We start from the raw sequence: 14,669 nt of genomic DNA on the forward strand, positions 1-14,669 counted from the left end.
GTGTTCTGCAAAGAGAGTTGGGGGTATATAAATAATTTTACAATGTACTGCTGTTGCTGCAAATGTTTGTGCTTTGTTTCTGTTTTATATATTTGTAAATATATCTATTAAAATTCTGATATTCTGGTCTATAACTCCTCCCCGAACATCCCGCTGCCCAGTATCTTGCTCTCTCATTGGCTGTAGGTCATCGCCGATGTAGTTTTCAGTCAGAACACATTCACACATCAGGATTTTGAATCACGGGCGTCGGCGACTCGTCAGCGATTGTCTCAGATCGCGTCTTTGATAATTCAGACTGTGTGATTGTCACTCGCATGAACGAGCACCGATTTGATTTTGGGCATTTGTCGGCGATCTCCCAAAACCTGTCGGCGAGCGAAAATCGGGCTTAAAATCGTTCAGTGTGAACTTGGCATAATATGCTGATTTGGTGCTCAAGAAACATTTCTTATTATTATCAATGTTGAAAATGGTTGTGTTGCTTATTATTTTTGTGGAAACCGGGATACTTTTTTCACAATTCTTTGATGAATAGCCTAGAACACTTAAGAACAGCATTTATTTGAAATGGAAATATTTTGTAAAATTATAAATGCCTTTACTATAACTTTTGGTTAATTAATGTGTCCTTGCTAAATAAAAATATTAATTTCTTTCAAATAATAATAATAATAAAATCTACCTGACCTCTACTAACCATTTGACTAAATATTTAACAGTATAGTGTATATGAATTAGGTTGCATTTTAGTGAAGTGAAATTGTTTCATAAAAAAATCTACCTTGTATTTCTGCCAGGAAAATAAAATATGGCTCTGAATAAATTGTAAATTGTATTTTCACCATTCATCATAGAATAAAACACTTGGCCTGTAACCCAGTGGTGTTTTCTAGAAAATGTTAAACAATCTTTAACACAAGTATATCATTTTGCTTCCGTTTGAATAATAAATGGCTGAAAAGTTTTTAATTTCATGTCTGTCAAAGAATCAATAAGAAAACTGCACATAGTTTACTGTTCTATAAAACTGTTTTCAACACATTTCAGAACCTATAATTGTTTCATTTTACTGTCAAGTTCTGTCCCTGTGGTTTACCATCATTGTTTTGACCCTGTCTTTCTCTTAAGCTAAGCTTTTCCCTTTAACTCTGAAGGTCAAGGTCAATATTGCAGCAGCCAATCAGAGCCGTCCACTGGGGGAGTGCAGCGTAATCCCCTATGGTTGCCAACACTGTGTGTTTGTTCTTCAAACGAGAAGCTACTTTTTGATGTTGCAGTACAAACGTTTCTGTCCTCTCATCACTCCACTTCACACTTGCATTCATCACCAAAGGCATTTGCACAGAATTTTCGATAAATGGAAATGACAATGGTAGAGCTGAAAGGCAGAGGATCATTCATAAAAGACCTGTGTGATATGCAGCAGCCCCTTTCTCTTTGGAAACTAGTACCCTAATGATGTTTCCGATACACAGGGATACACATAATTCGAGATATGACAGAGCATAAAACATTTAATAAGACTCTTTTGAACCCAGGTTCTGAGATCTGTTATGTTGGATCTTCTCAGAGGACCGCATTTAGACCCTTGCAATAGAGAGGTGCAGGGATGACATCAAAGTCTGGAAGACTAATTCGCCACTGGTTCCCTCGATTTTGCTATGGGGTTAAGGTCTGTGGTAAACATAACTTGACAATGCTTGAAGGTTTTGCGACAACATAAATTACACACCGATATCAAAAACGCAAAGGAATTGCAAAATGATTGTTTGACTGTTTTCATATAGGTTGCCTGAACTTTGGTTGGACAAAAAAAAATGTGCCCAGTTTCTTTTTATGTACTATAGAGGACATACTGGCACAGCTTACCCCGATCTACCCAATTCTCTGTGATTATGAAAGTGTTATAGTGATTATTTGAAAATGTTTCTTTTTAGATTTATACATCTTTATATATAATAGTCGGCAGAAAAACAGACATCAGCTTAATACAAAGTAAAAAATGTCCATATATTATTTTAATAATCTGGGTAACACTTTATTTTGATGGTCCCTTTTGAACATTCTGTTGATTATAAGTAGCTTTGCAACTACATGTCAACTAACTTTCATTAGAGTATTAGTAGAGTGTCTGCTTAATATCTGATAACTCTTTATTGTGATGCTCCTCCAACAGACATTCTACTGACTATAAGTAACTTTGCAACTACATGTCAACTTATTCTAACCCTAACCCTACCAGTCTACTAATACTCTACTAACACTCTAATGAGAGTTAGTAGACATGTAGGTGCGACGCTACTTATAGTCAACAGAATGTGTTAAAGGGACCATCAAAATAAAGTGAAACCGTAATTTGCTTCAGTACAATGGCATCATCTTCAGTACTATTCTGTATCATTTCTATGGTGACAACATTTTCAGGCCAGATTCAGATGCACTTATTGAAGCATAAGTCAGAAAACCTCATCTCAGATTTGTAGACTGCTGTGTTTTGCCTCACACATACTTCAGTCTCTCCCTCTTATGGCTTTTCCAAGCAATCCTTATCTCATTAGAGCAGGGAATGTGATTTTTCTTTTTCACACCCTACACGGATATACTTGGGGGCGCAGTAAGAAATACTGCCTCTGCCTGGAGGAAAAGCTCCATTTGCCTTCAAAAGGCTCTGGGCAGAGAACGAGGAGGGGGCTTTCTTGCACTGCTCTCGGTCTCTTACCAAGCCAAAAGCAGCCCAGCCCTCATCAGACAGTTTAGTGCCGAGACTAAACTACTGCTGCCGAGGCGTAGCCTGTGAATGAATTTGCTAGATCAGTCATGTGCAATGAAAAATGAAAACCTGCTTGAATTTATCAGCTCGTGATGTATATGCTAAATTCTTTTCAGAAAGAAAAACACAGTTAAAAATAAGCCTTTGTTATCAAGCCTCTTGTAGCTGGCCCCACGCTGCTGGGGAAAAGAGCATTCTCCTTTGTGGCTTTTAAAAATAGCAACATCTGGCTGGTAATCATACAGTATCTTGTCTCTGTATGCATCTTGTTAGGTCTGAGACTTGGATGTGTAGGGGGCAGCAGGGGCCTATTAGCCTGTCACCAGGCTCTGAGACAATGTGCTCTTATCAGAGGTGTGGCTGTTCTTCTGCTGCTGCTGCTGCTGCTGGTATAATTACTCTGCTGCTAAAAATCAGTGTTCCACTATAACTTTCAATCAGTGTATTCCTTCCAGCTTGACGTCACTGTCTCTTACCCAAGGTTGACTTACATTTGCATGTTTATTTTTTTAAGACTTTTTTAAATTGTTTAGAAATATTTTGTTTCTGCCTGCACTGAATATTTTGAATTATGTTTCTGTGTACTAAAATTGTATTGGGGTATAGAAACACAGCATAAAGTATTACAGATTTTTAAAAATATTTTAATAATACAGCATATTGTATTATTTGATAATTTAACATATTATTAATGTTACATGTTCAGTAACCTTTCTCTTTCACATTCATTACTATTCAGTTTATTATTTGTTATTCAATTGATTTATATTATTATGTACTGTTTTATTCTGATAGAAGGATATTGCAGGGTTGTAGAAATTCAGTGGAAAAATATATATTTTTATTTTGTTGCAACTGCTTTATAAAAGCCTATACATAATAAATAAATAAATATAATCTCTCTTAGTGCATCAGATATGACAGGGTTTATGCTGGTAATCTATCTGTTTTTGACCCTGCTTTATTTTGAATATGCATTTATTTTTTTTATTTTTTTCATTTTCAGCCTGGAAGAGTGTATCTGTGCCATAACCCAATATTCAAAATGGTGATAATCACAGTCCAAATAGTTTAATGGAGAGCCAGTTCATATGCTATCCTGTCTCATGGGGATAGATGTTCTTTAAAGAGAAAATATGTATAATTCTATGCTGCAGTTAATTATTGGCTGCTGCTGAAAGAGCAAGACAGTAATTGGAGACTATAGCGGCTATTCTGATCTACTAAGGCCGAGAACATTATGCTGTTGCTAATCTGAGGGCACAGTCAGATTTGTCATTGTAATAAGTGAATGTGAAAGGGAATGGTTCCTGAACATATATGAATTTATTTATGGTTACAAGTACTGTAGGTAGAACTATTCTCTTTATTCTTGTGGTCAGTCCTCTAATGGTATCAGTGGCTCTTGCCCATTTCTTTTTTTATCTCCATTCTTAATATATATATATTGTCAAGACACACTGCCTCATTAAAGAGATATCTACGGGTTTGGTGTCTGCTTCCTTTTGCACTAATGGTGGGAACAGAGGGTTACAGAGTGAGTGAGGAAGAGAGAATGTGAAGGACACTTCACAGTACAAAGCTCTCCGCCAAAGTAGACCTCTCATTAGATGACATGATTCTGAAGAGGCTCTTGTGATTCCCATGGGAAGGCAAGTTTAAAAGTTATACTTAAAGCACTCAAAGCTTCTGGACTTCGGTCTGAGTGGTCCTCATAATTAACATAGGTATAGCAATGGTGGAGAAACTAGCTCCTTCTGAATGGTTAAATATGTGCATGAGAGGCTTCAAGTGTACGGAGTCAGCAAAATCCAGGAAAATGCTGATATACAGCCAAAAAAAAAAAAAGATTTTAAACCCATAAAAACATAATATCTGAGATATGAGAAAGTTTATTTAAATTATTGTTAACAATTTACAATAAGGTTTCATTTGTTAACATTTGTAAACTACATAGGCTAACATTAATTAAGACTGGAAAATACTTCTACAGTGTTTATTAATCTTAGTTAATGTTAATTCCAACATTAACAAATACATATTTTAAAAAATCAAAAGTTAATTGTTAACATTAGTTAATTGTTAACATAAAAAAAAAAAATTATGAACTAACATTAACAAAGATTCATAAAGTTTGTAAAAAATATATTGCTCACTAATACTGTACACTGTCAGAAATAGGGGTACAGTAGGAGTCCATTTCTGTCCCCCAAGGTACATTCTTCAGTAACGTACCCCATAGGGCTTATTATTGGACCTCAAGGTACATATATGTACCTTTTTGAGGGTCAAAAAGCATTAAAAGGTACATATATGTACCGTTGCTTTTAAAGGTTAAGGTACAATATTGTACCCTTGAGGGTACAGCCCCAATGACAAGCCATTGTACCCCTAAAGGTACAATTATGTACTTTATTTTTGTGTAAGATAGTGAAAGCTTTTACTAATGTGATCAAATGAGACCTTATTGTAAAATGTTACCAAATGATCTTATTTTGCCTTTATTTTAACAGGAAATCCTGTAAAGGGTGCTGTAGGTTTTTTTTTTTTTGACTGTACTAAAGTATAAAAATACCATAATATGTTTGCAGATATTTTGAAAACATGCTGTTCACATTCTTGTTTCTTCGAAAAACAGCCAGTTATTCTACTTCGAAATGTGCGTTCGAATGTTCCATGTTTTTGTTTTGGTCTGTGTGATCCCGCATGCACAGCAAATTTACCCAATAGTATTTCGACACCTCGGGTTGCCAGTTGGTGGAAAATACAGCATATTGCAGCCATGAATGCAAGCAAAAGAACTGGGTCAGAGATTGCAGATTCTACCCGACCTAAAAAGCCTTAGCATCCATTAGTACAGTATGTCCAGAGATAATAAATGTGGATAAATCAACTCATCAACTTACAGTGTAAAACGTGTGTCACTTCCATTGTCAATTACGCTTGTTCCTCTTGCGTGTCCTCAATCTGGTAAACCGCATGAGCGTCGAGACTGTGGAGGGTGCGGGGAATCTCTCTCCAATATTTAGAATTTGGCCTGCAGTACCCATTTCAACCACTAGCTGTCAATATTACATACTGCACCTTTAAACAAGAATTTCTCCAGACAGGAATTTATTTACTTTGTATTACATTTGATGGCAAAATATAGGGTTTATTTCTGCAGTTTTATTTAAGACATGCTATTATTTAGTGTCACAGCTGGCCTGCTAGTTAATGTCACATAAATATCACACATAGGCTAATGATAAAATCACTCCAAAATTGCAAATTTTTGCTGTTGTTTATGTGTGCCACTGAAATGAAGGACAAAATATTGTGCCTAAAGTTAGTCAGATGTTCAGATGCCCTGAAGTCTAACAGATTAAGACTGATCTTCCAGATGGGCACTTCCTGGGCCAGCTGCCAGTCCATATTTACTTGATTATCCAGAATTTCTCACTGCCCTCTGCCCTGTTCCAAAGTCTATAATTTTAAGGCATCATTGGCGCAAAAAAGCTGTAAGCAACTTACGTATGCTGCTTTATAAGATAGGTAAAGCCAAATTGGAAGGCAACTTCACAAATATAACTCATGCAGAATGCAGTCCCAAAATGCATTGCAACAAGCTCAGTGGAAAAACAATAAACCCAAGATGGTGGACAAGGTGAGAGAATGTTGATTATAAATAATCTGAGTGTAAATTTTTGTTCAAGATTAAAACTGATTAAACTAATTGGAATACTGATTAGAGTACTGCATTAATGTAGCAACGTCCTAACATCAAACTCTCCTGAGTCTCCCATGTGGAACGATGGCAGGAAGATCATTTATTCTAGTGAGGAGAGTGGAGTTTTAGAATAGAAACTTTGCTTTGCCAACGGCAGTTCACAATTCAGCTAAAATCCAGATAAGAAATTATCCATGAGCCTCAGCTTGAAGTGAAGAGATATACTAAGGGAACGGTTTGAATAATAACTTGAATTTATGCAAAAAATATGTTGAAGTCTTTGTTTAATGGCCTTCAGCGAAGACATGAGGACAAGTCTTCTGCACGGACCCTATGGTCAGCTTCAGCTCCCCTCCCACCAAATGCTGACGTATATATTCCGATCTTCAAGTAGAAGGAACTGGATGAAATATTCTGAATGATATCAGTCCACAATCTGACTTGTGATGCAGCCTGGAATTAAACCACACCATGTTCGTTCATCTGGCCAGAGAACTGGCCCCCCCATCTGAGCCTGGCTTCTCCCAAGTTTTTTTTTTTTTCTCTCCATTTCTGTCACCTGATGGAGTTTGGGTTCCTTGCCATTGTCACCTTTTGGCTTGCTTAGTTGGGGACACTTAATATTCAGCAATATTATTGATCGGACTGCGCTAACATTATTGGATGAGAACTACACTGACCTGGATAATGACATCACTGTTTTCTCCAGAGCTGCTTTATAGATGAATTGAACATTACAGAATGTATTAACTTTACACAGTTATTAAACCGAACGGAATCAACACTGAACAGATTTACCAAATTAATAATGTTTACTATTGTCTTTTTAGATCTGCTTTTCAGAAGAATTGAATTCTGTTTGCATCACTGAATCATTATTTTCCTGTTTATCCCTGTAAAGCTGCTTTAAAACGATCGGTTTTGTATAAAGAGCTATATAAATAAAGGTGACGACTTTAATATTTCTCTTGTTGTGAAGATGAGAATGTCGCATGCAGAAGGGAATTACACAGGACAAGACATTTTCTCTAAAGCATTTATCCTTTTCTTTTTATATCCAGGGTATATTTTAATGATGGAATATTTTGGGCTTTTTTGCGCCAATAAGGTTAAATAGCTGGGACAGGTCAAACTTTAATGAGCCCTCTTACATAAATGTTGGCCTGAACCTAATTTTCTTTAGCCTGCTGTGGACTCTAAAAGGAAAGGTTTGTGCCTTAGGATGTTGTGTCTCAAGTGATAAATGATTCACTGAAGCCAGCCCTCAGTCTATGTCAGGTATAAACTGTTATATAAAGTATATATGTTATATAAACTATATATAAAGCCTTAAGTCCTATATATAGTCCTAATATATATATGGAAATCCATGGAAATCCCACTGTGATTGGGCAACACAGCTGAAGTAGTTTGGGTATTATGCTTGGTATAGCAACCTCAAGTACTGTCCAAAGAAACTGCCCTAAGAGTCCCCTTTCTTGTCCATTTACAGCAAACTGGCACAGCAGTGTCGCCAAAAATTGTCCTGTTCTTCCTCAGTTGAAGGTGAACTAGCGTAACCTAGAAACCATGTCCTCAAACTCACAATGTTAAATCCAGTGATCACCTTAGATTTTTATTGATTTCATCAAATACTCTGCCTTAGAATTTCCATGAAAACATTACAATTGTATCCCTTTTTCTTATATAAGAGAAATCCAATTTTTCACTGATCTCTGCAATCTCTTCAGAGCAACAGTATGTGAATATAAAACAGTCATTTCCTTTCTTAAAGGGATATTTCATCCAAAATTACAGTTTTGTCATCATTTAATCATGGCCTAATATCCTAGTCACTCTTTAAAAAAAAAGTAATAGTTTTGAATGACATGAGGGTGAGTGTATAATGACAGATTTTTCATTTTTGGGTGAACTATTCCATTAAGAATTAATCAAAGACTTCAAATCCAGGTATACCTGCACGAATCAGACCTAAATCAGAGCAGGTCTTCCACCCTGTTTTACCCAAGAAAAGAACTGAGTTACTTATCTGTGTTCTCTCTAGTTGGTGCTTCCAGAGTACTCTATCCATGGACTCTTCTGTATCATGTTCCTGTGTGCTCAGGAGTGGCTTACCGTAGGCCTGAATATCCCTCTGCTCTTCTACAACACATGGAGGTGAGCAACTGAACCAGCCTTTCCTCCGCTTAAACAACCTATGAGGACTATTATGGGCTTGCTACCTGTCCGATATCACTGAAATATGTGTCCTGAGAAATCCCACCTGTCCTTGAGACAGCAATACTTCTGATATTAATATACCTCTATTAAATGGTTAATTTTTTTTGTGAATATTTAAGTATAAAAATGCTAATTATAGACATATAAAATGAAAAAGCCATTAGTAACAGCTCTATATGACTGAATGAGTGATGAGCTACATATGGAGGGGTTCTTATCCTAAGACTTTTCTAAGAATTCTAAGACTACTAAGAATTTTCATGCTAAATCATTATTATAAAAAAATAAAAAAATAAAAAATCTATATTTTTATGTGAGGATTGATCCTCTTGATACAGCATCAGTATTGGAATTATCCATATTTCAGATCAATTCCATGCTTAATTTTCCTACATTAAAGCTCCTTGCCACTAAATGTTCAGTGTGTTCCTAATCTTGTCACTGCGCATTACTTTTTTCAGTTTTTGGATGAATAATAGCAGACTGAATGTTTCATCACACAGTGAAACAACTGAGGAATTCATAACTTGGATAAAATGAGTTTCAGTCTCTTTGGAGCTCTAAAATCTTTCTTCAGGGTTTGTTACTGAATGTTCAGAGCTGTTGTCAATTACTGCCACCGTTCTCAGAATATGAGAAATCATTGTTTTTTTATTATTATTATTTTAGGGAATGATGAATGGTGAAACATCAAACTTAGTCAGTACAATAGTAATGGTGAATTTTGATTATTGTTATGAAGTTTGATTAGCTGGTTGAGTTCACTATCAATAATTTTCAATAAAATCAATCTACCTTTTTCACAGATCCAATAATGCTGCTTTCCAGTGCACTGTCAGTCTCTTCTTCCCTTCGTTTTGCTCCAATTCTTCCACGTCTTTCTTCCTAATGCACTTAAAGCTGTTTTTGATTTTCCTAATAGAATTATTAAACTAGGGGAGTCGTTTTTTCCTCGTCTTACAATTAAAGACTATATTTAAGTCATCCATCTCCAAGAACTGCCTAGATTGACAGAAATACATAGAATTAAGAGGTTTAGACAAGCCAAACTTTGCATTAGATGAAAAATAAATAAAAAATAAAAAAACAAAAAACAAAACAAAGGTGCACATAATGTTTCAAGACGCACTACCCGCCTTGTGTTTTTTCCCATTTTCGGCAGGTACTTCCACAGCCCCACAGACACTAAGGAGCTTCTCTACGATCCAGCGTCTGTCATGAATGGAGACACGCTCAAATTCTGCCAAAAAGAAGCCTGGTGCAAGATGTCCTTCTTCGTCCTCTCGTTCTTCTACTATCTCTATTGGTGAGTAGATATCCAGAAGGTCACTGATTTTTAAATTTTACAGCTAAATTTGCTTTTATTGTGTGCAATTGCTATAGTATAAGCTATCTCAAGCCTATAGCATAGCAGAGATGTATAATTACATATACAAGCATTTGAACTGACAAGGATGCCAGCAACATGCCTTTGGGTAGAATTCCTGATTCTTTTTTCATCCAGACTATATCATGTCACATTAAATGTTAAAAATACACAGAAAAACGCACATATTCTATAAAGATTCACCCTTTGGGCGAACAGGCCTTATGACCTTTTGTCAGATCAAAGGCAGTTGTTGTGTATCAGCCACATTCTGCATTATTTAACACTATTTGCTTCTAGAATTGAAATTCTAGGCCAAATACAGCAGTTTTACCCCCTTTTTTCTCCAGGATCTATTGGTACGCACTCACTCTTTTAGAAGTGATGGTAGTCATGCCATCTTGTGAATCTTGACCCTTCCTCTAACTGCTGGCTTTTTATTGCTACTTTTTTAAAGGAATGTCTTTATTTTACAGTGTCCTTGTTACATATGTTACATGCACTTACTGTAGTAGCAACAATACATTTTGCATAATTACATCCAACTAACCCTAAACCAAACCCCTTTCCAAATCCTAACCCTGTAGTAAGTACATGCTGTTAAAATAAAGTGTAACCCACTGTTCAGCACAAGTTAAACTAAATCAACAGCATTTGTTGCATAATTACCACAGAAAACAATTTCTAATTCTTGGAAGTTGGAAGGAATGGAAGTAAAATGGGGCTGACAATAAATGTCAAAACACACAATGTTTTAGCCACAAGTATAGTATAACCACAATACTTGAATAATATATGTGTTAGCGTGACACTAATGTGATAGAATCACTTACCAACCTTGTCTGTAAACAGAAATTATCTTGGTGGCAAATATAACTAAAAATTATCTGTCTAGAACAATAGTCTCTCCAAAATTATGATTTACACAATGTTACTCTCAAATTATACACAGGTTTTTACGAAATAATTTTATAGTGCTTGAAAATATGAGCATCACATTTTTTACTTTAATGTGGACTAGTTTTAATTATTTCTGTGGTAATCAACATTATGCTTAACCTGATCTTAACTTGGAACAATTAGTCTGCACATCGACTTAAAAGAAACAAAACTAATCTTATAAATTCTTATATAATGTCTGATTTGATGAATACAGTCTGATACTGTTTTGCTACTCCTGTCTTTCCCTTCTATATTTGAGTCTGATACTGCTTTGCCACTTCTGTTTTACTATTTTATATTTGAGTCTGAGACTGTTTTGCTACTCCGGTTGCTCTTAGCTTTGTTGCTTTTATTTGTGTTTTATGTGTTGTTATGCAGGTATTATTTATCTGGTTGTTCTGTAAAACACTTTGGTCAGCCTAGTGGCTGTTGTAAATGTGCTATATAAATAAAGTGAACTTGAACTTGAACTATTTGTCTGCCCTGCCTAGTTCAACCCCTGTGGCTTGAACTTCAAACATAATTTGTACTCTAATCCTTCGTAATATTCGCAATGTTGTGCTCCCTCTTATGAATCAATCTTACAAATCAATTGCAAATCCATTATCAGCGCACCAGGCCATCACCCAACCAATTACAATAGTATTTTTTTTCTAAACGCCATTCAAACCTAATGACTCAAGAAAGGAGCGTTCCACTTTGATAGAAGTGAAAGAGAGAGATTTGGGCAAACGTCACACCAGTTCTCGTATGTTAAAGCTCCACAAAGATTGCAAAGGCATGAGGAACATTGTTCGCCTCAGGCTCCATCAGGATCATATCTGCTCATAGCTGAAATACATTTTTCATTGATCTTCCACTTTCAACACTAACACTAAAAAGATGTTCTCAGGACGCAAATAAGACACAGTCTTTAATAATACAGCAGCTCTCCATTTAAAACATCTTTATGTTTGAGACCAGCCTTGAGCTGTGTGCACTGAATATAATCATGACACTCAACCTTAAAAAAAACTTTTTTCTGATTAGGTTAAACATATTCTGCATAAGCAGCAGTGATATAATTTCAAAGGGCATAAATATATCTACTTTCCTTAAAAAAAAAAAGATTAGGAATGTAAAAGGAACCCATGCCATACTTTTCCCACCCCCACACATTGAAGATAATTAGACACAGCGAGCCAAGAACTGCTTATGCAGTTTTTATCAGGGCAACCCCTTATTATGTATTAATGCCTGTGGACAGCATTCTGGCATGACATCAATGGCCCCTAGTGTGAAGTCAGCACAGAAATTCAACATACATCAACATATGGCAGTGCATTCTAAATAAATACAATCCATATCATGACCTGCCCGGAGTGATCCTCAAGCTGGTGAAGCTGTCATTTTTCATAGTGTCAACTGCTTTGAAGCCTCTCGCCTTATATTTCCACTAGCTGAGGATGAATGCTGCAGTTTCAGCTGGATAATTTGGGGACAAATTGTGTTTTTGTGTTTGTTGTTAGCAAGGAAGAAATGAACTAATTAAAGCCGTTCCCTGACAGAATGATAGAACCCATGGGCACAAGCTCATTTCACAGAATCGAAAAGTAGTGTGCATAAAGGGATAAGTCCCATTTTCTCAGCAAATTCATAGGATGGAAGCTGGAAGTGATGTTTGGAATGGAGTTAATCAATCTATCTATCTATCTATCTATCTATCTATCTGTCTGTCTATCTGTCTGTCTGTCTGTCTGTCTGTCTGTCTGTCTGTCTCTGTCTATCTATCTATCTATCTATCTATCTATCTATCTATCTATCTATCTATCTATCTATCTATCTATCTATCTATCTATCTATCTATCTATCTATCTATCTGTCTGTCTGTCTGTCTGTCTGTCTGTCTATCTGTCTGTCTGTCTGTCTGTCTATCTTTCTATCTACAGTATTAGATTAGAAAGTCTAATCTGTTTTATCAAATTCTACCCTGTCAGTAATGCCTTTTTGTTTTGTTTTCCAGTATGGTATACTCCTTGGTGACCTCATAACAGAGTTCTCAACACTGAAGTCAAGTCAAGTCCAGTTTTCAGAAAGCTCTAAACTACATTTGAATGAAAGAAGAGCTAGACCGCTAGACACAAGTTCAAACCACTGCGGTGTCTGAACCTACAGAGAAGACTTGACCCCATCAGAAGAACCCTGTGTTGTTTACAGATCTGACTTAACGCCCAAGATGTCTCATGGACCTGGTGTGACGCGCTTTTCACAAGCTCACAGTAACGTTTGCAAAGATTGTCTCAGGCATAGCACAACATGTCCTTTACCACTTTGAGAAGCAAAACCTGCCAACCTTTACACTCACTATATGTAGCTTAAAATTAATGTCGGATTCAAACAAATGAAAGAAAACGATGGCTAACTTGATCCGCGAATGTTTCATTTTTACCAGTCACACACTAGGCCACTGAGTTTGATTACATGTGTGAGAAGCTTTTGTGATATATTTTATGTGTATTTGTGCACTCCTAACATAAGCGTTTTTAATATGAAATATGTATCTGTTGCATTACTCGTGTACATAGAGAACTTTGTGTAATGCTTTTACGTGCTGGTGTCAGTTGGTTGAGATGTTTTTGGACTTTATATTTACAAAATGCTAATATAGAGGCTTTATTATAGAAAACAAAAGCCACTTTTCCACAATTTTGCACAAAGATGTTATGAGTTTGCACAATAGATACAGTTATTGGTTGTGGTGGAAAAACAAGTCATATTTATATACCCAGTACAAGTCTTCCAATATATTACAGTGTATCAAACTATCATTGATTTTCATTCTAGGGAAGAAATTAAAACCACAGCTCATGATCTAAAAATTTCACTTTCTCATTTTCTATCTATCTATCTATCTATCTATCTATCTATCTATCTATCTATCTATCTATCTATCTATCTATCTGTCTGTCTGTCTGTCTGTCTGTCTGTCTGTCTGTCTGTCTGTCTGTCTGTCTGTCTGTCTGTCTGTCTGTCTATCTATCTATCTATCCATCTATCTATTCTTTCTTCAGAGTTCATTAGTGTTTCTGACTTCTTCTTTCTATAGATTCTACAGATTTTAAACTGACAATGTTGTTGGATCAATCAGGCTAACTGTCCGGAGTAACCACATGATGCATATGAGCATAAACCCCTCAAGACTACTTGATGCTTTGGTTGAGCACCATATTTAATACAGAGTACTGAAAATAGCAGTAGAGATACTACATCATTTTCATTGCTATGTAAGGGATAATAATAACGGTCCCTAGCAGAACTATACTCTGCTGCTGTCATGTAGCCTGCTTTTGTATGCCTTATGTAGTTACACATATGATGACCAAACATTTTCTATATCCTTACTGTGGACGTGTTCACCCATCCAAATATCATTTAAGAAATTTGTATATGAAATAAAACAGACTATTTTAAAACAGTTATAGGTCCTTTCTTATGCATGCATGCAACACTCGTATGCTTTAATACCACTAAGAGGCACTGTTTTTTTCACTCCACAATAGTATTAATTTCATCAGTCATGCGGTTCATGTTCCATATGTGGTTATTTCACTCAATTACCCACAAAGCATTGGAATCCTCACCCTGGAGTGACTCTGAAAAACATCCACCTCAGACTAACG

The 14,669-nt window shown here is 36.0% G+C and overlaps 1 protein-coding gene across 1 annotated transcript in view; it reads left to right on the top strand.

Moving 5' to 3' along the window:
• Positions 1-14,457, top strand: part of cnih3 (cornichon family AMPA receptor auxiliary protein 3) — a 25,854-nt gene extending 11,397 nt beyond the window's left edge. The window contains exons 4-6 of the mRNA XM_084090730.1: positions 8,527-8,639; positions 9,865-10,008; positions 13,013-14,457. Of these exons, the coding sequence (XP_083946856.1) occupies positions 8,527-8,639; positions 9,865-10,008; positions 13,013-13,040 (285 nt within the window). The 3' untranslated portion in view covers positions 13,041-14,457. The remainder of the gene's footprint in view (positions 1-8,526; positions 8,640-9,864; positions 10,009-13,012) is intronic.
• The last annotated feature ends 212 nt before the right edge of the window (positions 14,458-14,669 follow it).

Source organism: Abramis brama, assembly GCF_963993115.1.
Source record: "Abramis brama genome assembly, chromosome: 18".
Classification (NCBI taxonomy): domain Eukaryota; kingdom Metazoa; phylum Chordata; class Actinopteri; order Cypriniformes; family Leuciscidae; genus Abramis; species Abramis brama.